The sequence below is a fragment of the Notechis scutatus genome, chromosome 5 (genome assembly GCF_049901735.1).
Source record: "Notechis scutatus isolate UNSWTSFEM ecotype Mainland chromosome 5, rNotScu1.2, whole genome shotgun sequence".
NCBI lineage: Eukaryota > Metazoa > Chordata > Lepidosauria > Squamata > Elapidae > Notechis > Notechis scutatus.
In genome coordinates this window covers 85,313,133-85,339,560 of record NC_142013.1, presented here as the reverse complement: position 1 = coordinate 85,339,560, position 26,428 = coordinate 85,313,133, and the positions used below count along the sequence as shown (strand labels likewise).

The window sequence follows — 26,428 nt, the reverse complement described above, 5'->3', positions numbered from 1 at the left end:
AAGAACCCCATCAAGTTAAAAGCCCAGCTCAAAACCAAACTCCAATGTCACTGAAAAACTAGGTTCAGCCTTGCTAATTGGAGTCAAGGCTACCAAGCCCTGAAAAATGCCTGTCATGCCCTTCTGAGGAGGAAATTGAACAGCTGACAGGGAATGGGAGTGTGGCTCTGTTGGCTGTGGAGGAAACTGGGGAAGGGCAAAGTCCGGCTGGGCACAGGAGAGAGGTAGAACAAGGAAGAGGGAATTCAGAGGAGACCCAGGCCCACCCCCTCTTCATCGTAGGGCACGCAGGGAGGAACGGAGAACAGAGCACCTGGGGTTGCATGGCTTACAGGGGAGGAAAGGGCCCTGATTCCCTTCATTAGCTGCAACTGGGAATACAGATTACAAAAAAGGCAAGCTGGTTGTGGCAGGCTGTTGGGAGCAAACATGACTTTATCTTGTACTGTCATGGCTTATCTGTGTTCCTGGCGTCTTCCCAAATGTGTGAGTTTTGCCATGCTTTTAAGTCTGAAATTCTCGCTCCTGCCCTGCCAAACTAATCAGTTTGGCTTGTTTGGACTTACAAGTTACAGTTACAGTTTCTGTTTACCTTGTTGTTGTTTTTTGGTTTTGGACTGAATTTTCTGTAGTCAAAGGCTGTTCCTGGAAGAGTTTTTCTCTAGCCAGAAGGTAACCTGGACACTGGGGGCAAAGTTGGAGATAATAAAGGGACTGACTGTGTTGCCTTTGTGCCACACCCCGGGTCATCACAATGCCATGGACAGCAAGTATAAACCAAGTGAAAGCAATCCGGAATGTAATTGCAAGAAAAACACATGAATGAAGTTGAACTTCAATTAGGGCAGTTCAGCTTCATTTACACCTGCATAAAAATGAAAGAACGTTGGGTAGATATGGTCTGCTCACCATAGAATTCAGAGCTAAAACCATCTTTGTAGCAGCTCGAATTGTGACAAAATATAATTTAGACTTTAGGCAAGATCCATTTTATCTCCTGAATTCATGCATATTATTAGGACTGATTGGGGGCAACTTAAGTTAGACCATTGCTACTGCTTAATCCACTGCAACTCAGACAGAAACTCTGGGTGTGATTTATGACAGACAGAGCAATTACAGTCACAAGTTTCTCTAGGTTTAAATAGCCTACCCAGTTTTTTTTTAACCAGAATTGAATAAAACAGAAATTGCCTTTCTATATAGCAAGAGACAGCTGCAAATGAAAGGGCAAGTTATACAGCTCCTTAGAAAAAAAATTGGGGCAGAGGGGAGATCTCCCAGCATCAGCTTATTAAAATAGCAATAAAATTTCAATCTCTAGAATAACTTATATTTAAACAATAAATTTGATTTGGAATTCAACTCCATTTCAAAACCATTTTAGACTATAATTTACTTTTATAATTTTCAATTTGCGAAAATTGAAAACTTGGATTTTAGAATTTACCATATGAAATACATAATTTTATATTATTGACTTAATGTATTATTCATTATCTACAGTTTCTCTTTTTTCCTTCTTCTAATGATTTGAATTGTTATTCAAGTACTTCCAAAGTTTAATAGTTATTAGTCACATTTTGATTACTACTGTAGAACATTTATTCTGCATCGCTTCAAAGCTCTCATTCCAAATTAACACAACCTTAATGATTGAAGATTATTCTCATAAGCTTATCTTTCTCTGGTCGATGTAACTTTGAAAAGGAAACCAAACTAGTGTTCCCATGTGTGAGGAACGGGGAGATCTTTGAGCTAGCAGTGATGCCTAGTGATTGCCTGGACAAACCCCTGCAGTTTTCTGGATGAGTTTTTCAGAAGAGGTTTACCACTGTTTCCTTCATAGGGCTGAAAGACAGTGACTGGCTCAAGGTCACCCAGCTGACTTTGTGCTTAAGCTGGGATTAGAACTCTTGGTTTCTCAGCTGGTGGATCTCTATGGTAAGGATCCAGGCATTCTTTTTAAAAAAAAATCAGTCCAGTCTCCCTTCCACCGGAGAGATGATGCCATTATTTTTGTTTGTGGACATCTCTAGGAAGGCAGCAGGAAGATTTGCCCTTGGAGTGAACTTGAGAGAATTGCTAGTTTGGTTGAACCTCATGCCCTATCATACCCCTGTTGGAATCTGATTCTGAGGGGGAGGCCGAACAGCTGACAGGGAGTGTGGTTCCGTTGGCTGTGGAAAAACTGGGGAAGGGCAAAGTTTGGCTGGGCAGAGGAGGGGAGAGGTAGAGCAAGGCCGAGGGAATTCAGAGGAAGACTCAGGGCCACCCCCTCTTCATCCTAGGGCACGCAAGGAGGAACAGAATAGGGAGCAATGTGAGTTGCGTGGTTTACAGGGGAGGAAAGGGCCCCGATTCCCTTCATTAGCTGCAGCTGGGAACAGTGTTTAAAAAGGGAAGTTACGCACAGCAAAGTTGTTGAAAGCAAATTGTGAGTTATCTGTTATTGTCAAGGCTTATCTGGGTTCCTGGTGTCTTCCCAACTGTGTGTGTTTTGTTGTCCTTTCAAGTCTGCAATTCCTTATCCTGCCCTGTCAAGTTAATTGATGCAGCGTGGTTTGTGTGGATTTTTATTTACAGTTCGTATGTATTTTGTTTTTGGACTGAATTTCCTCCATTTAAAGACTGTTCTTGGGAGATATTTTTCTCCAGCCGAAGGTAACCTGGACATTGGGGGCAAAGTTGCCGGTACTAAAGGGACACTTCTTGTTTATTTGACTGTGTTGCCTTTGTGCCATGCCCCACATGTCATCACATGCCCCTTCCAATATGATTAGGTCCACTGGGGAAGACTGGGAATCTTCCAGGCTCTAAATTGTGTGACTTGGCCTGTTGCTGGGCTTCTACAATTGGTGGCTGATTACTTGACTGTATTAGAACTGCAGGATATCCCCCAAAGGTCTTGTTCTTTCTGAGCTTCATCTGCACATAACTCTCAGGCCGCTCGCTCCTGAATTGCAAAATCAGAAGCTAACAAGTCCTCAAATTTAGATTTTTAAAAAACATTTTAAGATTTTAATTACAGTAATAAAAATGAATGCAAGCTAAGCTCAGTGAAAGTAAAGTAAAAAGAGGGAGTAAAAAGTACAAAGAAAAGAAAAAGTGAAACAAAGAAAAAAGAAATATATAAAAAATTTCAATCTTCATCACAGCAAGAACAGTACAAGTAGGCCTTGATTTATGACAATTGAACCCAAAATTTCTGTTGCTAAGCAAGGAAGTTGTTAAATGAATTTTGCCCCATTTTATGATCTTTCTTTTAAGTAAACAATTGCAGCTGTTGCTAGTAACATGGTTAAGTGAATCTGGCTTCCCCACTGACTTTGTCGGAAGGTTGCAAAAGATGATCACATGACCCCAGGGCACTGCAACCATCATAAATAAATGCCAGTTGCCAAGGATCCGAATTTTTATCCATGGGGATGCTGCAATGGTTTTAAGTGTAAAAACAGTCAGAAGTCAACTTTTTTCAGTGCTTTTGTAACTTTGGACTGTGACTAACGAATGGCTGTAAGTCGAGGACTACCTGTATAAACAGGTAGTTTATAGGTTTGGTAGTTGTTCACTCTCTGTAAGGTTAAACAGATGTCTCTTCATCCCATATCCCATCCTTTATCTATAAGCAAATCCATAAAACACCAACTTTTCAAGTCTGGTTATCAGCAAAAATTCTGTAAAAGTTGTACCTGGATTTCAAAAGAACGTGATCTTATTTTAACCTTAATCAAATAAATCAATTATTTTAACCTTAATCAAATAAAGTAACTTTATATTTCTTCCTTTTACTAGTTAAAATCTTAATCTTTAATCCATTCAATTATTCTTTGCATTGCTTCTTCAAGGTTGTAAACCCAATAAAAAGACATTATCCAGACCATTTGCTTGGTTTATTATTTGTATTTATTTCCCTTTAAATTTGTAAACTTCAGCCAGCTTCTTTTGGTTCAGTTAGGACAGCTTGTTTGCAACCCCCCCTTACGTTATCACAATCAGGTGCTTGGCAAATAGCTTGTGTTTATGATAGTATGAACACATCACTCTGCTTCCTTCTTTGCCAATTTTTAAACCTTTTTTGCCAACTTTTCAGCAAAAATGCCTATTGGGGCAGGTGGATCTGTTTAAGAACCTGCATGGTTTAATAACTGTCCTAAAAATTGTCATAAAGTAGAGTCTGACTGGAATTACAATCCCACCGATTTACAGTAGAAATTCTGGGCCCAATTGTGGTCATAAATCAAGGATAATCTGTATGCAGTAGAGTCCTTATCTGAATCATTCTCTTATCACTTGTATTTCTACTTTAAGTCCCTTCCCTTTTTATCCAATATTTCTCATTCTATTTTTTCTGAATCAAAATTTATTTCACATCTTTCATTCTTTCATTGGATATTGTTTAGATGTAACCTATTTAAGCAGACATTGTTACTGATATTGTTGATATTGTGGCTGCTAATTTCTGGTCCTATTCTTGAAAAACTCCTTTAGTATTTCAAATGCAGTAGTGTGTAAGGTATTGTATGGTCAACCAAACTACAATTTAAGATCATCAGAGATTCAATTAACAGGAAATGCATATATTATAGCCAGTATTTCCTGGGTTGTTCAGGATAACAGCTTATAGGAGTCTTTGCAGGTAGAACCTAAAGAAGGATGACTGCCAAGATGTAAATTGAGTTGATGGGTATCTGCTGCCACTCCGTGAGATACTGTGAGAAGGAAAAGGAAGATGGATAATGTATGCAACAACTGGAATCAAAGCTACTGGGATCTCTTTACCTTATGAGATCACAACCATCATATGATATTCAAGTATGTTTCTGGAGAGAGGCAGTTTCTGCCCTTGGTTTCCATGATGGTCCTTGCTGAAAGCATTGAAGAATGTAACTTTCAAAGAATTCTACAATCAAAAATAGGATCCTAACCAGTGGTGAGTGGAATCTTAAGAATTTTGTGATCCAGCCTGAAGCAGAAAGTGAGAGGAGCAAACCTAATAAAGGATAGCCTCTATCAGCACTGTAGGAAAAAGACTTGTCTCTGTACCTTAAATATTTAAAATATTAACTTGTAGGAAGCAACAACTTTTAAAAGATTTTCTAAAAACACTAACAGGTTTGTAGTGTTTAATATTTTCCCAAATATTTATAAAGCTTACCTTGTGTGACCACTTTGATTATAATTAAAGTTGATACAACTCGTAAAGATAAATTACAACTTTTAAAGAAAGATGCAGCCTTGGCCTTGGAATCAGTAGATTGTTCAGAAGAATTGTGTTGACTTTCCTTAGGGACAACACCTTTAAATAAGTCTTCACCCAGCCGTCTCATGGTTGAGGTCATTGCTGCCTGCTATTTATGCAAGTAATAAAAAGTAGGATGTGACTATAGTATTCTGTGTTATGTATTGTCATAATATATTTATTCTATATACATTTTACTATAATATAAACGTTAGACACAAATATTATCAACACCGCAATCTGACCATTTCAAATATGCAATGTACTTCCAAACCAGTGATCTCAGAAGATAAATGCTTAATGTAATAAACCATTTAAATTTATTTGACATTTAATATATTTGACACATATTCTGAAGGCTTAACAGTTCCTAATGTAGGTTTGCTTTTGGAAATGGTCTAATTTCTGCCTATTACAAATTTGTAATGAAGATACATTGTTTCATAATGATTAATTATAAGATTTATATGAATTTGCATCAAAGCAGAAAAACAAAAAGAGATCACACCGGCTTGAGGCCAATAAAAAAAATTATATCAATTGTATAAAGAGAATCCTGCAATTTTTCAAAACAATGTGTTCAGATCTAGAATTCTAGTAGTCTCTGAAGTGGGATTCACAAAAGAAATGGGTCTTACAAAAAAATTGTGCAATATATCTACATTAATATTAAAATGATTTACCTATGATTAAATGATATTTAACCATTTCATTATTTATTAGATATGTGCCACCCATCTTGTCTAGAAACAGATTAAAATTTAGATTAAGAGTGCCATAAAAAGTGAAAGTTTTGTTTTATTCAGTGAAACATCCTTAGTGAAAAGCACATTTGCTGCATGAAAACATACTTTACCTGGGTACTTCCATCTAACTGCCTTACAGCCCAGTAAATGCATTTAACCACAGGGAAGTGCAGGTTAGGATTCACAAAGGGCAACCACTGAAGTTGTTCCACAACTAGAGGCAAAACCTGCAAAACACAAACAAAAAGTTGCAATTATTTTCCAAATTATGGTCTTATAAATAGATTGTATTTGGCAGCTGGTACTTATGCTGGTAATAACAATTAAAATATCAAAAGTTAAATATTATTATGCAGAAACATATCTCAAACTATGAATTAGAGAAATGCAATATGTTAATTTTTCTCACTAGTTTTTCCTGCATTTTTCCTTTTTCAGTGAACATTCCAGTTTAAATTATATCAATCTAAAACTGTAATAGTCTACTTTTATTAGAAAGTCTAACATAGTGGTTTGCCATTGCCTTGAGCCCTGGGATTTGGCTATGGTCATCCATCCAAGAATTAACCTGGATTTTCTGAGATCAGTCAAGATCAGCTGTCACTTATCTGGGCTATAAACTGCTATTCAGAACAACATTGTAGGGGCATAAATAGCATATAGTCTTTTGGCCAATCAGTATTTTGCAGAATTAATGCCATTTCAATCTGGATTTGTTTATGATGGCTGTTGATATAGCACTATCATTATGGAATAAAGGCATTCCTCATGGAGGGAAGTTTTACATCCTCTTTGAGATTCCTGTACTAGGAAAACAAGCTGGATTGTAGTGTCTGTTTATTAACAGAAGCCTGTTAATAAAATCTGTACTGCAGCTAATACATAATTTTCTGAGAGATAGTATATTTGGCATTATAATGTCATTAATAGGTTTTAAATATTTTCAGTACGCAGCTTGATTGAGAAATCAATCTATTTAAAAAAAACTTTACTAAACTCATTTGTCTGGCATTATCACAACTTTTCTATTACAGAGGAGCACAGGAAGCAGCTTATTTGGGCTTGTGTGGAATGGATGGTGTAAGGCTATGCATGCTGAATTAGAAACAAGTCCCACTGCAACCAGTTGGGTTACTTTCAGACATGTTTAGCACTGCACCTAATGGACATACATGAGCACTTTTAGTTTGTAATCTACTATCTTAAGTAACCATGGTTAACCATTTTTAAATCTCTGGTTTAAAAAATTATCAAATGATAGCCACATCAGAATTAATGTATCCGAGCTGGATGGATGAAATCCAAATCACAAGGAACCAGATATGTTAAGTTACATGTCATGAAACATGCCTGTATACCAAACATTCATCTGAAGTTACATTCATAAACATGGATCCCTTGTTTTAGAGAACAGGCTTTCTAGTGAAAGTAAAATGAAGAGTAGCATGGGATCTATAATATCAAATCTTTCTGTTTAATCAGTAGAGCATTTTAATGTACCAGTACTGAACATACTGTACAAATTATACCAATATAGTGGTACCATTTTATTACATTAAGTTGGAAAAAATTGTACCTTGACACATTTCTCCTGTACATAGTTTTTGCTGAAAACAAATGTGCCTGTTAGCTTGTGAATGTTTTCTTTCTCTTCCTCAACAATCAATTTGCATAGGTGCTGCTCTGAGATCCAGTCCATTAATACCGTTAACAAGTTATAGACATGTGAATTAAGTGGTACCTGCAAAAAAATTACAGAGATTTCAAAATAGCTTTACTGTAAGATTATATTGACAGGAAGTGCCAATTTGTATGTTGAGCTGTGCAACACATATCCAGTTTGGGTTACCTGTTCCCAAAGTGCATGGAAATCACGTCTAGTACTGGTAAGAAAGTGAGAAGGAAGGGAAATGTTCTTCCAACTTCATATGTATGGATAATACATCCTGTAATACTGAATGTATTATATAGCTACAACTGACACTTCTGCTCCTGTGGGCAGCTGCTACTTGTACTTATGATGGCAATTGGGAGCAGAATTTCTGCTGCTAAGTAATATGGTCATTAAGTGTGATGCCACATGACCACATCGCTAAGTGAAAATAATTCCAACAATCCCAATTGCCGCTGTAACTCCAGGACTATAAGGTCTTAAAGAGGGAAGAGGCGGGAGCCCCAGGCAAGCAGGTCAGTGTATAAGAGCTTGAGATACGTGGGAAAAACTAGAGGGAGGATAGCATTTTTAGACCTGCAAGGTTTTGTCAATATAGCTTTACATAAAGTAGAATTCACACATCAGATTGAGCCATTGCTTCTTTTTAATTTCATACTTTATTTTTACTTGCTATTTATATTTCTCAATTTACATTTATATTTCTTCTGATATACTCAATCTTTCATATACCAAAGGGGAGAGAAATGCTTACTTCTTGCAACACACCACAAACTACATACTACTGTCCTACTAGTATCTGCACATCACAAATTCCACCATCCATTTTATTATCTTTAATACACAGTCTCCCAAGGGACCTATGTTCACCTATTTACTCTAATTTTTCATCACTAGTGAGCAATCATTCCCTCTATTTTCTTGTCAAGCACACTTATCTGAGTCTTTGACATTTATCTGAGTCTTTTATGTTATTTTTCATATTTGTATTCTTCATTGCGTTATATTATTTGTCTAGTATTCCCTGAAAATCATTTGAGGCGTCAGGCATCAACACAGAAGTAAACATATATTAACTTCCAAACCAACACACCGCTAATGTAACCGCAAGCATTACTTGTATTTTTAATCATCACACTTCTTTGTCTCTCTCCCTGCTGAACCATTTGTGAAGCTTTCCATTTCTTTTCATGCATTAGTTTAATGTTGGTTGGGACTTGGTTGCTAGAGGCAGAGGGATTTAAGCATTCTCCAAATCAATAAATGTATGCAAAGGTTTTAATTTCAATTTTTTTAGCTTGTGATCTTTTTTACTTCTTTCTTCCTTGAATATATATGCATAGTTGATATATATTAATGATGTAAGATATATTAGCTTATTTAAAAAAAAAGAAAGCATATTTCACATTTTTTTAAAAAATAACCACTAGGAATTCTGAGAACACACTAATTACCTTCAATAATACAAATGAATGTAACTCAGTATTTTCTGCATACAAATATTCAGTGTTTACGAGGTATCTCACATATAGTATAAAAGGACAATTGTATATTTTATATGCACAGCTGCCCTTTCCATTCTCACACAAAATAAGGTTTTCTGACTTTAAAATTCTGAGTTGGGGCATTGAGTGATTTATAGAATTTGCCTTACTTACTTTATAGGCCTTTGCTGGTGCTATTGCTCTTTCTGACTTCACAGATTTACGGTCTTGGAATGTGGCTTCTTTAGATCTTTGTACTGATAAAAATTCATGCTTTCTCTGAAATAGGTCAGAGAGACAATATGTAAGATTTCTGATGGTGGAGTGGGCAGAGGACAAAGATAACAAAAGCCAAGATTCAATATTACCTGCAAATTCTCTAAACGAGCCTGTACTTTTCGAGACTGGACTTCAAGCTTCTTGTTTTGCTCAGTCACATCAATTAACTAAAAATAGGGAGCAAATGTTGAACCAAAGCTTAAAATTAAATATTTCTATTATATGAAATCTTCTGTTTCCAAAGAACCAAAGCACTGATTATGTATAGTTTTTCTTTCTGACATTATGAAAAACTCATCACAAATTCTATATTTCTCTTTAAAAAGGCTGACTTCACATAGGCAGTTAGTCCAGAGTTTAAAATTACCAATGTAGCGAGATTTCCCATCAGTATGGAGATCAAAATCCAAGAAATTTTGATTTCAATCCGAAATATATTCAAAGCACATTTATCTAATAGTATGTTTTATTGAAACTGTCAAGGATTTTATTCTTATTCTGGTTAAAGAATATTTCATACATATTTTCATGTTTTCAACGTTGTATTGCCACAATAAATCAAACAAATCTTTATAGACTAACATAAGGGGGTGGGGTACACATAAACATTTTTTTAAAAAGATAAAACTAAAGTGAAGATACATACACAGGAGACATGAAAGGTATACAACTATATAAAGTGAAAAATCTAAAAGATGTTTTAAAGAGCAAAAATATGCAGTATCTAAACTAAAATATATCACACACAAAAGGTATAAAAGGCATAAAAAGTGAAAGGAAGGAGAGGTGAAAACATTAAAAGAACCCAGGGAAGCATTAAATGTTAGCACATGATAGGAAAGTGAGAGTACCCCAATATGGCAGACCAGCTACACCCTTAATGTAATTAATAATACTAAGCCCTAGATATGACCCGGAGTTAATCATCTAACAAATCTTGAGTGCACAGAACAGAACCTAGCAATGGCTGTCTGTTATAGCAAAGTTAGTATCTGAAAACAATGGAACAGGGTAAAATTGTCCTGTGTGCCCCAAGTATTTATGTAGTAGTGGCAGGATGACACTAGCGTGACCACCTCTAAAGTACAAGCACTGGAGAAGCACACATTCTGTTCTCTCTGTATGTCAAAGTCACAAGGGCACAGCTGCTCCAAGGAGGGAGACTTCCTATTTTGATCTTCAAGTATGCCTGAGGGGAGGGGAGTGCATGACACTATGTCACAGGAAAGGGCCTTCTGGGGTTAGAGACAGTTTAAGGTATGGCATGAGGAAGTCAGAATACCTGCTGGAAACTCTGGTAAGACATCTTGGGGCCTTGGCTAGGCTTGACTGCCCATGTTGATGACACTTTTCTACAATGTTTTGAAAGCTACTTATATAAGTAGCCACAATTGGTTAAAGCTCCTTATGATGTTTTGTCCCTTACAATTACTGCAAATGTCTCCAACCTGCACTGAAAACATGAGCACTTTTGCCCATTGCTAAAGCATATTAAACTGTAACAGATTATGATAATTAGAAAACTTTAATTTTCAGACAGAAGAGCTTAAATAATGCATGTAAATAATACTGTACCTGTTAAGGTACAGTAATTCAAACACTAATTTTTTGAAAAGATACCATTATGTGTTAGGGTTAAATACATGATTCTTCCTGACAACTATGTTCTTGAAAACAGCATAATCTGTACAGATTTGTCACTGGCATCGTTGTCACATATTAATACTTCATATTAAAAACAATAACTTTCTATTTATAGCATTTATTAATACCAGATTAATGATTCTGTTAAAAGTGTCAATTGCCTGTTTTTTTAAGGTGTCATTCAGCTCCTTTAGTGTTTCAAATGATGTCTTCAGCCTTTTGTTCTCCTTTGTTTTTTCTTTCAAGGCATCGGACAACTGCTTTATTTCAGCTCCATATTGCTGCAAACCAAAATAAGAACTTTTAAAGAGAATTAACCACTGTCTTCAGAAAACATTGTAAATCAAAGACCGTCTCTGCATGTAAGACAGACATAAATACTATAAGGAATTAAATAAGTGTAACACCCAGAGCTTGCTTTCTAAAAAAAACAAAAAAACACCCAATAACATCAAAATAAAAAAAAAGAAGAAGATAAGCATTCTAAAGGAAGACAAAACTTGATTTTCTTTGAGTAACCTTTCTGTCAACATTCTGAAATACAGTTCTCCCTAGTCCAGGGCAGAAAAACTGGTTAAGAGACCACTGAAATAAAGAAAAAAGAAACAAAAGAAACTTCATAGTTATACTAAAAGAATCAATAAGATTGAACTCTTATGCATGCATCTTAGATATATTACATTCTGTAGATACAGACGAGTGTACACACAACTACCATGGCTGTATATGCTTTACCATCAATCCTAATCTTGCTAACGTAAAAGTCTTTTATTTGTTTTCCCCATAATATCTTATTTAGTACCTCTATACCTTGATTATCAGATTTTTTTCCAGTCCACTTCCACTACTGATGCTCTGCATGTAACGTTTTATGTAAATTATCCAGGAAAAGGATTTCTTTAGGAGTGGGGAACTGATATATTACAGTGGGGCCCAGATCCCCAGCTGTACTGCTTTCACAACTGCCCGGGCAATGCTGGTGTCTAAGGACACTTACTCTTATGTCCATATGAAAAGATAAATCCATAACTTCACAACTTTTCTCTGATGATATAAATACAGCCTGTGTGTTTGTTAGAATAATTTTCTCAAATTTAATAAGAATTTTGTAAATAGGGATACCTCCTTCATAATTTGAAATTTTGCGTGAACTTCCTCTTCAACGCCCTTTATCTTGGTCAAAGCAGCTTCATGCCTACAAAGCTGAACTTCCCGTTCAGCTACGAAACATTCTCTCTTTTGAAGTTTCAAAGCATACTCTCGCTGACTTAATTTTTCTTGCTGTACCATAAAAGACAAAAGAACCAACAAGCAAAATGTAGCAGCTTCTGCTGATATTGGAAAGAAAATAAAAATGTACCACTACTCGAACCATTATTAATATTTTACCTGTAGCTTCTGGTGGATGATTGATAATTCATGATAAATTTGATTGAACTGAGGTGTTACCATGCTTTCCCCATTCAATTCTTGGGTTTCAGAAATGCTCACACTGCTTCTTACTGCATCACCGTCATTATTATAATCACAGTAAGCAGCCACTCCTAAAGTGGATGGCAAAGTAATATCTAATAGATGAAAATGGAAGCAGCATTATCAGCATTATATTCCTCTATTTTATGAAAGCCATTACAATTATTATTTTTTCATTATGGAGAGATTGTATGCTGGTTATGTGAATAGCCCCTTTTCTAGATGATGACATAGAAGGCAGAGTTTTGCCTGTCAATTAATTCACATTATGAATCATTATCAACCTATTCTGTGAACAGGGAAATCTAACATTTGGAAATGGTTCAAAAGAATTAAACAGCACAATTAACTCTTAAAGCTTAGCCATAAATATACAGGAACCAAAGCTTCCTGCAAGGTATCTTAACATAGAAAATTATTAACAGAATACAAATTAAAACAGGTAACAATAGCAAAACAATGTAAATACAGCAAAATTAAAGTAATGAACATGCCAGATTTTATCAAGGGAAAAAAAATCCTGCAGGTGTTGAAATTTATATTGTTTTTCCCCTCATTCCAAGCAATTGTGGTATCTATGTGGATCTCTCTGATTTCTTAATCAGAATGTTTGATATACATGCATCTGACTAATGTAGAATTCCTTAGAGATGCCAAATCTCTCCATTTACATTGGGTGCCAAATAACAACAATAGTAATCTCACAAAGCATCTCTGAAATCTCAGGTTGTCACCTGAAATCTCTCAAGATTTGTTCTGACATGGGTGAAACTGTAAAAATGTAGTGAGATTTTTTTTTAACTGGATGCAAATATATGCAATGTAATTGTGCATGATTCAGTATGCCCATGGCTGTTACACCACCTTTTTAAGCTGCTATATATCATTTTACTTGGAATTGCACACATTCTTGCCACAGCTTTGAAAGTATTCAGGATTGCTGTTAAAGAAATACACAAGAATCAAACCTTGAAAACATCAAGAATGATTTCCAGTTGCTCTTGTAACTTTCTCAGAATGGAAAAAAACACTCCCCCCCACCATTCTGACAAGAATGACTGAAGCTAAAAGTCCTGAATATGATCAACTAAACAACTTGAAGGATTGTTTTGTTTAGACAGGTAGATAAAACGAGCTATATAATCAGTATAATGAATCAGTATTTTGCTATTCTGCAAAACATAGATTTAGTTTAGAAACTTGTCAATTCAGAGCACAAGATAGACAACCCACCTGGAACTAAGAGCAGACATTTCCTCCACAATGGAATATCAACAATTTGTCATAACTAAATCCTGGAAATCTCAATATGGTGAAAAATGGAGACTCCATGAGTGAAATGCAAATGGTGAGACATGGCACAAGAGACATGGCATAAGACAGGGCACAGGGGAGCAGCTTAGAATGCAGTGCATCTTGCACAGTGACATCAATGATGCAGTTAAAAGGCTAGAAAAATATAGCAGGGTCAAACCAATGATACATTCTGCATAAATTCAGATGTGAAGATGTTATTTTTCTCAAGTTGTGCTAGAAATAAGTAACTGAATACCTGTTTCTGAATATATGCCTTCACTTTGGATTTCACCATTTCCAAGAAAATCTCCAATTGGTTCTGGCTGTATATGAAGCTGGTCTGAATCACACAAAGAATCTGACTCATCATCTGGCCTAACAAACACAATTATCATGATAATCACAATTATAACAGTGTAAGAAATGCTAGAATCACCAGAAAATTTAGTACTTCATAGGATGTGATTGAACTATTAAATAACCGATACCTGGTTTATAACTGCATTATAAAAGGATGTATGTTTCGAAGAGTAGAGATTTCTTACCAAGCCAATTTTTTCAAAGTTTTTGAGGAGTCCAAAAATCTTTTATTATGCTTTCTTCTGCAGTACAGAAGCTTTGATTGTGAGGAATTTATAAGTATAGATGCAACTGTATCATCCAGTGAGTTATCTCCTGTGAGGAAACTTTACTTTACTTTACTGAATTACAACTAGAGACCATCATTAAAAAATTACAGAAGATCATCACTGAATTATGGAATTTTTGAACTGTAATACAGCAAACAAATTAAGATAAAATCTGAGCTATTAAATGTAGACATATACCCCAACTATGCATATTGCCAATTTCTTTGATTTAAAGGAAATTGTCCGCCTTTGCTTAATTCTTCCAAAGCAGATCTAAAAGGCATAACATTGGGATGTTCCATCTTACCAGTATGCCACTCCATCCATGGGAGGTCACTATTGGTTAAAAGCCTGTTGCTTACCTCTCTTTGCACTATAGCAAAGTAAAATATCTCCCCCCATAATATATCATCTCAGGTTTTTGGGGAAAGGTGAGGCCTTTTCTGAGTAAATAGTAAAATGGAGCGTGGAAAGATATTTTTTCTTTTCATCGTTTTAGTCATTGTCTATCCACTGCAGGATGAAGGCCTCTTCTACACATTTCCAACCAATATGGTCTTTCTCTTATTGTGGCTAAATAGGTCATCCCCAACTCTTGATGATGCTTGCATATTTTCTATAAAACAATTGATTGCTTTATACAAAAACTCTTACAATAAATCATTTTAGATCAGTACAAATACTGCCATATGGAATTAAGTTTTCACATAACAATATTCTTTTAACATGTCAGAAGATTACTCTCTATTATGTGATATTGTAATTTTAAGGTATGGAGGGGGGCAGCTAGTTTTTATGTTAGTTTAAAGTTGCACAATTATGAAATGATCAATAAACCAGTCTTGGACTCTAAACATTATGAGCATTATCCCGCCTAAGGAAATGTTATCCTGTTACATAGGATTACCCACTTTCAAGCACACATTTCAACACTAGTATCACCATTGGGCCGAGGGCAGATATCAATTGCCCTGTCAGGGTTTTTTTTTTTTTTGGCTCAAACCTGATGTCCTCTTTACAAGGTCATTCAAAAACACTGTACAAACATCTTTAATAATACTCCCTTGACCAGATTCCATTTTTTTCATAGAAATATTTCATTATGTATCTGCAGAGGACATCATGGTCAAGACCCAGATCTAGAGGCACTTCTCAGTGACATCTGTTACTCTATCAATATGTAAACCAAAAGAACTGTTTGTGTGTTTAAACTTATATAGTCTTCATTCATAACTTCAGAATTTGAAGAAAGTTCTCATACATTTCAAATGAGAGAGCAGAATCACTGACAGGAAGGCATTGATAGTAGGAACATAATTAGTTTACAATTCATATATCGGATAAAGTTAGGCAACTAAGTAAATTCAGTGGAATGTGCTCAGTAAACTGTTAGTGTGTTGTGTTAACAAACTACCAATCCTTATTTTTCATTGCTTTTGATGGGGAGATATAACTAAATTTTAATAAAAGCTAATACTGTACCTCTACTTATTAGCAAATTAAACAACACTCTTTTTAAATGTCTTACCTGCAGCTATCAGGGCCCTTCTACTTTTACTTTTGGCTTGTGTTACATCCAAAAGATAAGCCTGAAAAAGGAAGTGCATACCCGAATTAGGAGCATCATCTAGTCTAGTGCTTGCTTCTTATACAGGTTTTTTTTTTTTTTTGTGGTTTGTTTGCTCTGGCATTTAGTTTAAACCTCTTGCCACCCTAAAACCCGTTTAGAACCAGTTAATAGGGCCACTGAGTGGAGGAAGATTTGATGTCAAATCCTGGCAGTCCAAGCCTCGAACTAAGGAACGCAAACCCGCTAGAAATCACCTTTCCCCGAACAAAATTTGGATAATGCTTCGAAGCTGATCTGTCTTGCGCCGGGCAGGAACTCGTAAGAAAAACGAGTCCCTCTGAACATGTGCCCGCTATTTTCCCAACTCCAAGTGCTATCTATGGTCACAGGCAAACCAAGGCCACCCTTGCGTTTTAGGGCCGTGGCAAAATCGACATTTAGGAATTACCAACAGCCACGCTTCTATCAAGTTCCACTCAACGCCCGGATCTCGTGAGGATGGAGCTACACGTATTCAAAGTAGCTCCCAAGCCCCCCCCCCACCCCGCGTATCCCCCACCTCTCCACTCAGATAACGTCTCCTCCAACGCTCAACCGAACTGCTCAGCTCTGGGGAAGCCGCCATGGAAGAAAAGCCAGCCAGGCAAATCTTCCCGCTGCCCTCCCGCTTTTTTACAACAACCGCCTGCGAGGAGAGGCGGAGGAAGACAGGCAGAGGAACTAAAATGCGCTTGCGCGAGGTGACTGCTCCGCCCCCACCTCACTGTTTCCAAGGCAACCGACTAAGCGACTACTGAAAGTGGGAAGCGGGACTCCAGGCGCGGGCCCGTCTAGGATGGCCTTTCCATTGCTTCACGAGACTGCAATGCTACTAAATTCTGAATTACGATGGCCATCCCACTCCAAGAAATTTATACAGACTCACATCCTTGTCAGGATACCGTTTTTCAACATACCTTATCAAATTTAACGATGAACAGAACAAGCAACTTTGAATCTGGGATGTTGGCCCAATCTTTTCTCTAGAACCAACAGTTCACAGCAGCATGGAAGCTGTCATTATCTTCCATTATCTTTCCCCCTGTATTTAACCAACAACCCTGGAATTGCCTGGCACTTGATCAAGCCCAAATCTGCTTAGCCTTCAAACTTATAAGTTCTACCAGATGTTGTCACCTGCAATTATAACTGATAAGAGGATAAGGTTCCTTTGGGTTTGAATATGATTTTGCTTTAAGCACTAAAGTGGCAACATGTAACTGCTGTATTTCCAGTGCAAAAGCATGTACATACCACCTATAATTTCAGGCAGTAGTCTTTATTTTTTAAGACATTAAATATCAAAATAAGGCAACTAAATATCACTACTTTAGCAACTCAAGAGCTGTTGGAGCATTTTGTTTGCTATAGAAAATCATTCTCTAATATAATGTAGTATAGAAGAGGCAATTACCATGTAATATTATTTGAATCATTCAAGAAGCCAAGACGGATACAGAAACGCAGAACTCCAGACACCGGAAATTTTATTTTAAATTATTTAATATAAAATCAGGAAGAAACAAGTACACCTGAAGTAGACTAGTCTTTGAACGTTTATTTCACAACATGCAGGAAATTGAAACACATTTTAAAAAGTACTCAGCTATGAGCTGTAACTTTACATTTATACATCAGAAGTTGTTCATTTTTTAAACAAACAAAAAACCCTGAATATAATCTTGTCTAAATCTGCTGAAGGTTTATGTTTAAGCTTCCAATATGTCAGCAGAATCATTTTGTATTTGCCCACAATCTGTAATCACAATTCTTTTTGACACTATTCCTTCGGGAGAACCAAAAGATTCTATTTTTTTCACTATATCCATACCATCCTTTACAAACCCAAAGACAACATGTTTAAAGTCCAACTGTTCTGCTTTTTTGAGAGTAATAAAGAATTGAGAATTGTTGGTATTTCTGCCACAATTTGCCATTGACAATAGGCCAGGACCAGTGTGTTTTATTTCAAAATTTTCATCTTCAAATGAATTTCCATAAATGGACTGCCCCCCTGTCCCATCATGCTTAGTGATGTCACCTCCCTGGAATGAAAGAAATTGAGAATTTAGTAAAATATGCAAAACCTCTCAAATACAACCAATGCATGTTAACCAATGATAATGCATCCTTAACAGAATGACAATGCAATATAGGATCCGGACTGATTTTTTAAAAAAAAGATATTCAGTTTATTCATATAATTGGCAGCATTCAAACAATAAAGTACGTTTTGCTTTTACACGTATAGGCTTAAAGATTTAAGCTAAAAGTTTAGATTATTTTTTAAACCTAAGATTCAATACTGTTCAAACACAATGGCAAAAAGCTTAATCGCAATTATAATTTCCAGATATATTTACTTTCATTTTTATTGGCGGACCTAAGAATCACTTCATGTGAGAAGGGCAACAACCATATACATTTGACAAATAAAATAAATAAGTACTCAATGGTAGAAGGTTACTCATTACTAATTCAAATAAATTCTGTTATGCCACGGTTTAGAATTTCCCTTCTGCTTTTTAAATTTATGATTATATTTGCTGTATTGATAACCTTTTCTGTACTGGATCTAAATTGATTCCAATTTTTTAAAAATGCACATATAAATTTGAAACAGTAACTCCAATTTTTTCCCAGTCACAATTTCCTGAGGAACTCAGAAAATGATGCAGCAATAAGTGGACAATAAAACTGAAAATTAAATTCCTTTTGAACAGTCTTTGAAAGTATTTTAACGTACCTGACAGACAAAATCTGGAATTATTCTGTGAAATCTAGAGTTTCGGTATCCAAACCCTTTTTCTCCTGTGCACAATGCCCTGAAGTTTTCAGCGGTTCGAGGAACAACATTGGAAAGCAATTCTATTCTTACATGCCCCAGAGGTTCATCATCAGCAGAAATGTCAAGATATACTACAGGGTTAGATTCCTTTGAAAATTTTTCTGCAAAAGATACATGTCCCTTCTGTTCTTCCGACAAAATCAGTTGACACTCTTCAAATTTCTTCTTGAAGGTATCAGCCAGTTCTTGGGTTTTAAATCTAACTGCAAGCTGTTCTACCTTAGCTTCACCATCTGAAATTGAAATTCAAGTATTATAATAGCAAAGAGATCTTGCTGTGAAAGCAGTAGAAAGGAGTGAAATCATGAGACATCTCAAACAAACAAAGAAAAATACTCACCAGCATAATCTGTTGCAGTCCAAACCATGGCATTGTTTGAAGAATTCAAGGGTTTTAAGTCTATTGCTTTTGTGATTATATGGTTTGCACAGACTTTGAGAACTTGATCCCTTCTCATTAAAATTCGGTAACATTTCTTTTGCGTATGGAAGAGAATCTTTATTTCTCCAACACCACGTTCTTTCCATTGATTGACTTCTCTGTCCCATCTGTATAGTTTTGCCCTTTCTTTGAAGATAATTTCTTCATCTTCTTCTCCAGATTTTACTTCAACCTAGCAGGAATAAGTAATCATGTTGAATGTGGATACCACTGCAGCAATGTTTAATTGGAAGGATAGATAGAGTGATAAGGCCTTTTATCACTTGTCATTCAGAGCTTTAGTGGAGCTCTGAATGACAAGACTTTTTAGAAAGCTTGCAATTAAATGCTATCTATAAGTCTGACCAATTAAAACAAAGTAGAAATACCTATATGAGGAATTGTATAGTTTATCATAATTACATATGACATAAACTTAAAGAAAGCTGACACAGCACATAAACTAACCCAAAGATTAAAGTAGAAGCAGATTAAACTAACAAATGAGATGCGGAGAATAAGCAGATAAAATTCCAACAATGCACTGGAGAAATCAGTTTAAGATTGAATGATTCATTATCACTGTCAGTTTCTTTATTGAAACAGGAAAACACTAAAGAAAACTCCTTAACTCCTTCAAAACATGGTAAGAGTCCACTTGGGAGGAGATGGCATGTTCCAGTCTGAATAATATTTATAATTTACAATAAGCAATTACAATTATCCCTGCAGGCATGGGTGTGTGTTTGTATTATATATATAACAGAGCGAGAGAGTGAGAGAGAGAAGTCTAGTGATTTTTTTTAGAGCAATATATATCATGTTAGTCTTTCAGAATTCTGGAGAATTGAAGAATTATAGAGACTAAAATCTCCAGATTTTAGTAACACAATAGGCTAATTGGCTCCATTCTTAATCTTTTCATTTATTTCATGCAAGATCAAAACTAACAAATGAAAACAAATAGTTGACAAATAAATGGAGCAATATTGAATGCACCTTATGCCAGGAAACTTACCTCTGGCAGTGAGACTATTGGTTCAAAATGAATATCGTCACTGTGTACCACATCTTCATCGCTTGCATCATCATCACAATCCCCTTTAGTGGCTGCTTGTATTCCAAATACAGCTGCTCCTGTATTTGCCCACTTAAAGTTTTTGTCTGTTTAGATGAGAAAATAATTAAAGCTTTTATATGCCAACATCAGTTCACTTTTCCTATGGATTTTTTAAATAAAAACTCCAGCTAGTTTTCTCACACTGACGATGCCAACTCTGAAGTGAACATGGCTAGGGCCATTTTGGAGGCTTCAGGATTGCCACAGTACGAAGGAGGAATATGGAACATAGTTACATGGGGGTTTGTAGCCAAAACAAAATAGCTTCCTGTGGAAACCAAGGACATTCCAATAGGTGGCTGGAGAGAGAAGCAGAATATCCAGGCAACCAGCCAGCGACTTGATTGGACAATGTGACTGTTTGGGGAAATCAGGTGAAAATCATGGGAACTTTCAGAGTCAGTTTTCACCAGCTTGTACCAATATATCTCCAATAAAATTGTTCTTTGAGGAACTTGTCTGCCTCTGAGTTCTGCTTTCTATGGAGTTATTACTTGGAACCCTGACAGATGATAAACAAGATATATAGTTTACCTTTGGAACCAAAAGCAAAATCCCCAGAATTGTTTGAAGCCAGATCAGCAAATGACAAGCTCGATACATTATGAAGAGCAAAGGAAAAGGGATTATTTTCTACAAAAAAGGAAAATGTACAATTTTATCATCCACTATGTACTAGAAGCGTTCTTTTTCATCCTACATTGCTACCCTAACCCTATGCCAAAGTGCAGATACAGATATCCTCAACTTATGACTGGTTCATTAATGATTGTTTCAAGTTACAATGGCCTTGGGAAGGTTGCTTGATAGCCTAGAAAACAGTTCCAGCCATCATAAAACTTCCTGTCCCCATGGTTACATGACTACATTTTGGGTGCTTGGCAACTGAATTGCATTTATGACTGGTTGTTAGTCACATGACCACTTTTTTCTGACTTCCTGTGGGTTTTTGCCAGTGTCTATGTGATACACTTAATGACTGCTCTAAAAACAGTAGAAAATTGGGTCCAGTAACATGGTGCCTCAACTTACAACTAAGATGACTTACAACCAAAACTCCTGTCCCAATTGTGATAAGTTGAGACTACTTAGGATACTGCTAAAGCATTAGGTATGCATAAAATCCATACTACTATCTGAATAATCAAATTATGCTCCACATTAAAACCCTTTGACCACCATGGATGTGGACTTTTAATGAACTTGGAATTATGTTTCCAGTTAATAGTTATTTTTTTATTTTTCTCCAGCATAGCACATTTGACATTTCATACTCAAATAGACAATATACCTTGATTTACAGAGGCTTCAGAACTGGAATCACATTCCTTCTTATTTGATAAATCAACAGGTTTGTCATCTGTTCCTAATAAATTCTTAAAGCTTTGTGCAGTTTCAGGAGTAGAGTTGCCATCTGTTCTTAATGTATCCCATGTAGTATATATAAGGTTGGTTGTAGAATCTGATACTTCAGTAATACTGCAGGATACATCTGGTCCACCTTCCTCACCAGAGCACACATCGTCAGTTGAAGTAATTATTTCTTCTGCCTGAGATTCCTGAAAATTGAAACCATATTTGTTTTTATTGTTTTTAATGTAACATGTACCTGAAGGTTCTTTAAGTAACTTCATCAGATAACACTTGAAACACAGGCATGTTTCAGGTAATGAAAGTGTGCATAAAGCCAATTATCTTGGCTTCATATTACATATCTTCATTAGTACAAAAGAATTTAAAAGATTAAAAAATCCAAACTGTTATCCATAAACTAAGTAGTTCCACAATCAGAATAAGCACTGAAAAATGCTGAGAATTATCTTATGCAAATGAACTTTTTTGAGCTTTTGCAAGTCACATCATAAGAATTCTCTATGTTTTCGATGTAATGTTAGTAAATGACCAATTATTGAGTTAGCAGAAGAATATGGAACACTCTAGCTTACATTCAACAAGCACAGGGAAAAATATCCTGAATGCAGTCCTATGTACACATATTTTTATATTGGTAGAAATGTTATAGCACCAGAATAAAGTATAAAAGCAGATTGAACTTGAATATGGGAAAAGGGGGAAATACAAAAGTGAAGGAAAAACATCAAAATTGTGAGGAACTCAGTTTGCATGGACAGTACACCCAATTCTTCTGTTACTTACTTTTGTTTCTTGAGTTTTTCTAAGTTCTGTCTCAAAATCTTCTAAGTTGTCATTGTCTTCATCAGTGTCACTGTTAATACCACAGAGAAAAGTTGGAGGAAACTTTAGAGTTTCTGCTTTAGCTTTTTCCTTAGGAGTTGGTTTCTTTTCCCAAACAACAATAACTTCATTACTAGTCTCTGGATCAGAATGTTCTGCAGCACCTGAACAGATAATATAGAAAGTATCAGCAAAATGGAATAATAAATAAAACTTGTAAATATGCTAAGTACATAAGAGTCAAACTAACATAGTGACAAATACTTTGGAAACAATGTGAGCAGACAGGCACATCTGGAATTTTCAGAATCGCATGGAAATCAAGATGAAACTTCTTTTAAGAACAGAAAAATCTGTGTCTCATTTATGGTAACAATTAAGAGACACTTAAGAAACAATACAGGTTCAGCCTAAGGCATCAACATATTCCGTTGTAATGACCTTCAGTAGCCAAACAAAACTGCCTGAAAGATCATTTTGGAATCCAGACCTCACAACTCCTAAGGATCACAAAGTCTAAAATATTAGTAACAGAATCCTTCTGTACTACTACATTCTGAACAATAAAGCTATTTTAACAACAACTGCAGTTGGTGAAGAGCTCTTGTTGCAGGATTGTCCAAATCTGAGGGGTCTTTCCCCCATACAGCGTAAGAGTACAATGGAAAATCTGGCCAATTCTCAGAAGTTCTGGAATTCAAATCATTTTTCTTGCCGCATCTGAATGGATGTGGAATAAGATTCCATAAGTTTATAGATTCTATAAGATTAAAGTTACAATAAATTTAAATTTCCTTTTTTCTTAGTTTCCAATTGCCATTTCATTCTGAAAATCTGTGCTCTAGCAGAAAATTATCAGAAGAGTTCAACATTTCTTCCCTAATTTGTTCTAGGAAACTATAAAATTAATAATTAAATTAGATTAGTATTGTTTACTTGTATTCATTATTTCTGAGTTCTCTTTAGGTTCTTCTAAATACAATTTTCCATTAAGCCTTCTGACAGCTGTTTCATAGTCTTCATCTAAAATATGAAAACAAAGAGTGTGATACAACTTGCAACTTAAGTTTACATGCAAAACATCACTTTAAACAAAATCAGCAACACATGGTAACATTTGTTGCACATAAAAATGGAATCACAGCAACAAAGAAAGCTCAAGAACATTGGAAAGGAGAACCCACAGATGGTCAAACAGTCTCCCTTCTCATTGTATTTTCTTCAGAAATAGAAAAACAAAATTTGACTGGCTGTAACAGATTAAGAGAGTTGGAAGGGACCTGGTAGGTCATCTTGTCCAACCCTCCACCCAAGCAGGGGACCCAGATTTCTGACAGACGAAAGTCCATTTTATTTTCTGCCTTTATTACTTTTATAAATAATTCAAAGCTGTGAACATAGTTCTTTGTTCTCCTATTTTCCTTCACAATTACAAGCCTGTGAGGTGAGCTGGGCTGAGAGTGAGTTACTGGCCCAAAGTCATCCAACTGGTTTTCATAACTAAGGCAGCACTAGAACTCACAGTCTCCTGTCTTCTAGTCTGGGTGCCCTTAATCACTAACAAAACTAGCTTCAATATGTATGATATGATAGATGATATTCAATGCTAACCAAGTGGCAAGCTTTATGAAACCAAGTTTAAAGAGGACAAGAAACAGGGAGGGCCAAGATCAATTGAGTTAAAGACAAATTATCTTGTGGATGTAGTTTTGTTTTAACATTTTGATGGGTGGAAGAGTTGTGACATGGTTTCTGCTTTCTTAAAATGAAAGGCTGGCTCTCTAACAGTTCAAAACAATGTTATTTGCCAAGGTTCTTTACTTCCAACTGATAAATCCTTGTCCTTGAACTTGCTGCAGGGGGAAAAAATGTACAGCCAGCATTCAAAAGTTTTTATAACGCAGAAAGATTTCCAGCTTGAGCTGCAAGGGAGGTGCATTAGCTTTCTCAATCTGCATATGATCAGACTTGAAACAAGCTCATGCTCTTCCCCCTTGAAAAGAAAGCTATAATTGTGCTACAGCATCCATCTGCACTAGTACCCAGAAAGTGCAAAGCCACAATAAATTTCAAGGATCCACAGACCTCTGGGACCAGATTCACACCTTCTTATGCTCATCAGACTTCCCAAAGCCTGGCATTCAGGCCAGTCTGGAAAATTGGGTGATCAGATTCTGCTGTTTGACGGTGAATTTAGAATTTGTCTTTTACCTCCTTTAAGAGAGGCCGATGAAGAATGGGGCAAGTATTATCATTTTCACCCCAAATCTTCAGATAACTTTCTTTTGAAGAACACACTGATGCAGAAAAGCATGAGAATAAATAAAACCTTGTTATATTGGACAAGGGTTTATCCTTTCTTATTCTTGGATCTTGTAAAAGACAAATAATTTTCAAGAAATCTTCCTTACCGTCTTCATCTTCACTCAGATACCCAGGTTTATTCTTATAGCAGAAGAATGTTGGGGGTAATTTAAGGGATTCTGCAAGAGCTCTTTGATCAGCGGTTGGTGTTAACTCATACACAATCAATACATCATCTGATGGGATTGTATTTGGTTCCTTCTTAATCTCAGCTATAAAACAAATTACAAATTAATTTCTTCAACAAGTCAGAAGTCAGAAATTACAATACCAGCACATGTACAAATCAAAGTATATAATTAATCTGAAGACAATATACTTCATATTCAGAAAATAGGAAAGCTTAGTTAATGTAAGAACTTTTTTTCAGCCAAGAACATAAGACAAAATCATGCCATGCTTCTCATTAGACAACTGTATTCAAACACGTTAATTCTCATCCATTCCTTTAAAGACAACAGAACAATTCAGCAGCAGCATTTTGAGTGATATAGGCTGAAATCTAAAGCCTAAAAGTAACTTCATATGGCTTTGCACTTCGTTTCAAAACACTTCTCTAGAGAGTTCAATGAAATTAAATAAATCATTCAGAGATGAAACCTGTAAAATATTAAAGTTACTACTCCACTAATTTTTATAATAGTTTTGGCACTGGTTTTAAAATCTAAAGAATGTTAACACATGTACAGAACTTAAGACCATTTTATCTTTAGGGTGTCCCCCCCCACGCACACTTTTACAGCTTGATTTACAACTGGTACATTTTTTTCTTTGGGGGGGCGGACATATTGAGAATAAGGGATAAGGGGCTTTTGTTTCCAATACATCCCATGCTCTGTTCTTCTTTTCTCTTTTCCTAGGACCCAGTATAATGACTCTGTTCTGTTCTGTTCTGTTCTGTTCTGTTCTGTTCTTAGACTCTACATCTTTCATCTCCTTTGGAAAACAAGGCCTGAACTTTTGTGGATATGCCCACTTCATTTGGCTCTTTGGAATTCCATTTATTTTAATGAAATTAAATTTGTTAAAAGATTATGATGGGAACTCATAGATTCTAAAGCACTACTGCTGCTTTTCATTAACAGTATGGTAACTTTTTCTTTCTACTGCAATGTGTGAGGCGCTCAGAATCCTGTTTTGGATTTGCAATATACAAGTCGCAATAAACTATAAAACAAATTTCCTGTGACAGAAGGTTTTATGGTAGAGCTTATTCTGAATTTTCAAATTAATTTTAGGTATCAATATTTTATGTATCAATTCTCAGGGCCAGGACTAATTAGGGATAAGATTTGTTCAAAGATTAAATATTCCATCGATTTTAAAAAGCGAGAGATTGACATAGTTCTCACTGAACAGTATTAATGGAATTACAACCTAAAAAAGTAGCTTATTCAATTCAGGG

The 26,428-nt window shown here is 35.8% G+C and overlaps 2 protein-coding genes across 3 annotated transcripts in view; both read right to left on the bottom strand.

The window, feature by feature from the left end:
- CCDC138 (coiled-coil domain containing 138) overlaps positions 1-16,724 on the bottom strand; it is a 29,027-nt gene extending 12,303 nt beyond the window's left edge. The window contains exons 1-12 of one of the 2 annotated variants that reach the window (XM_087967220.1): positions 16,595-16,724; positions 15,994-16,054; positions 14,382-14,511; positions 14,093-14,211; positions 12,457-12,635; positions 12,190-12,348; positions 11,196-11,348; positions 9,513-9,590; positions 9,319-9,423; positions 7,565-7,729; positions 6,099-6,215; positions 5,159-5,351 (exon numbers count right to left, since the gene is read on the bottom strand). In XM_087967220.1, coding sequence (XP_087823346.1) covers positions 5,159-5,351; positions 6,099-6,215; positions 7,565-7,729; positions 9,319-9,423; positions 9,513-9,590; positions 11,196-11,348; positions 12,190-12,348; positions 12,457-12,635; positions 14,093-14,211; positions 14,382-14,511; positions 15,994-16,054; positions 16,595-16,660 — 1,525 coding nt within the window. In that variant the 5' untranslated portion in view covers positions 16,661-16,724. The remainder of the gene's footprint in view (positions 1-5,158; positions 5,352-6,098; positions 6,216-7,564; positions 7,730-9,318; positions 9,424-9,512; positions 9,591-11,195; positions 11,349-12,189; positions 12,349-12,456; positions 12,636-14,092; positions 14,212-14,381; positions 14,512-15,993; positions 16,055-16,594) is intronic. The other variant, XM_087967221.1, reaches the window with a different exon arrangement.
- An 835-nt stretch (positions 16,725-17,559) lies between these two features.
- LOC113411610 (E3 SUMO-protein ligase RanBP2-like) overlaps positions 17,560-26,428 on the bottom strand; it is a 37,881-nt gene continuing 29,012 nt past the window's right edge. Inside the window, exons 21-29 of the mRNA XM_026666752.2 lie at positions 25,071-25,235; positions 23,596-23,682; positions 22,621-22,823; positions 21,755-22,022; positions 20,998-21,096; positions 20,362-20,507; positions 19,263-19,536; positions 18,821-19,155; positions 17,560-18,119 (exon numbers count right to left, since the gene is read on the bottom strand). Of these exons, the coding sequence (XP_026522537.2) occupies positions 17,784-18,119; positions 18,821-19,155; positions 19,263-19,536; positions 20,362-20,507; positions 20,998-21,096; positions 21,755-22,022; positions 22,621-22,823; positions 23,596-23,682; positions 25,071-25,235 (1,913 nt within the window). The 3' untranslated portion in view covers positions 17,560-17,783. The remainder of the gene's footprint in view (positions 18,120-18,820; positions 19,156-19,262; positions 19,537-20,361; positions 20,508-20,997; positions 21,097-21,754; positions 22,023-22,620; positions 22,824-23,595; positions 23,683-25,070; positions 25,236-26,428) is intronic.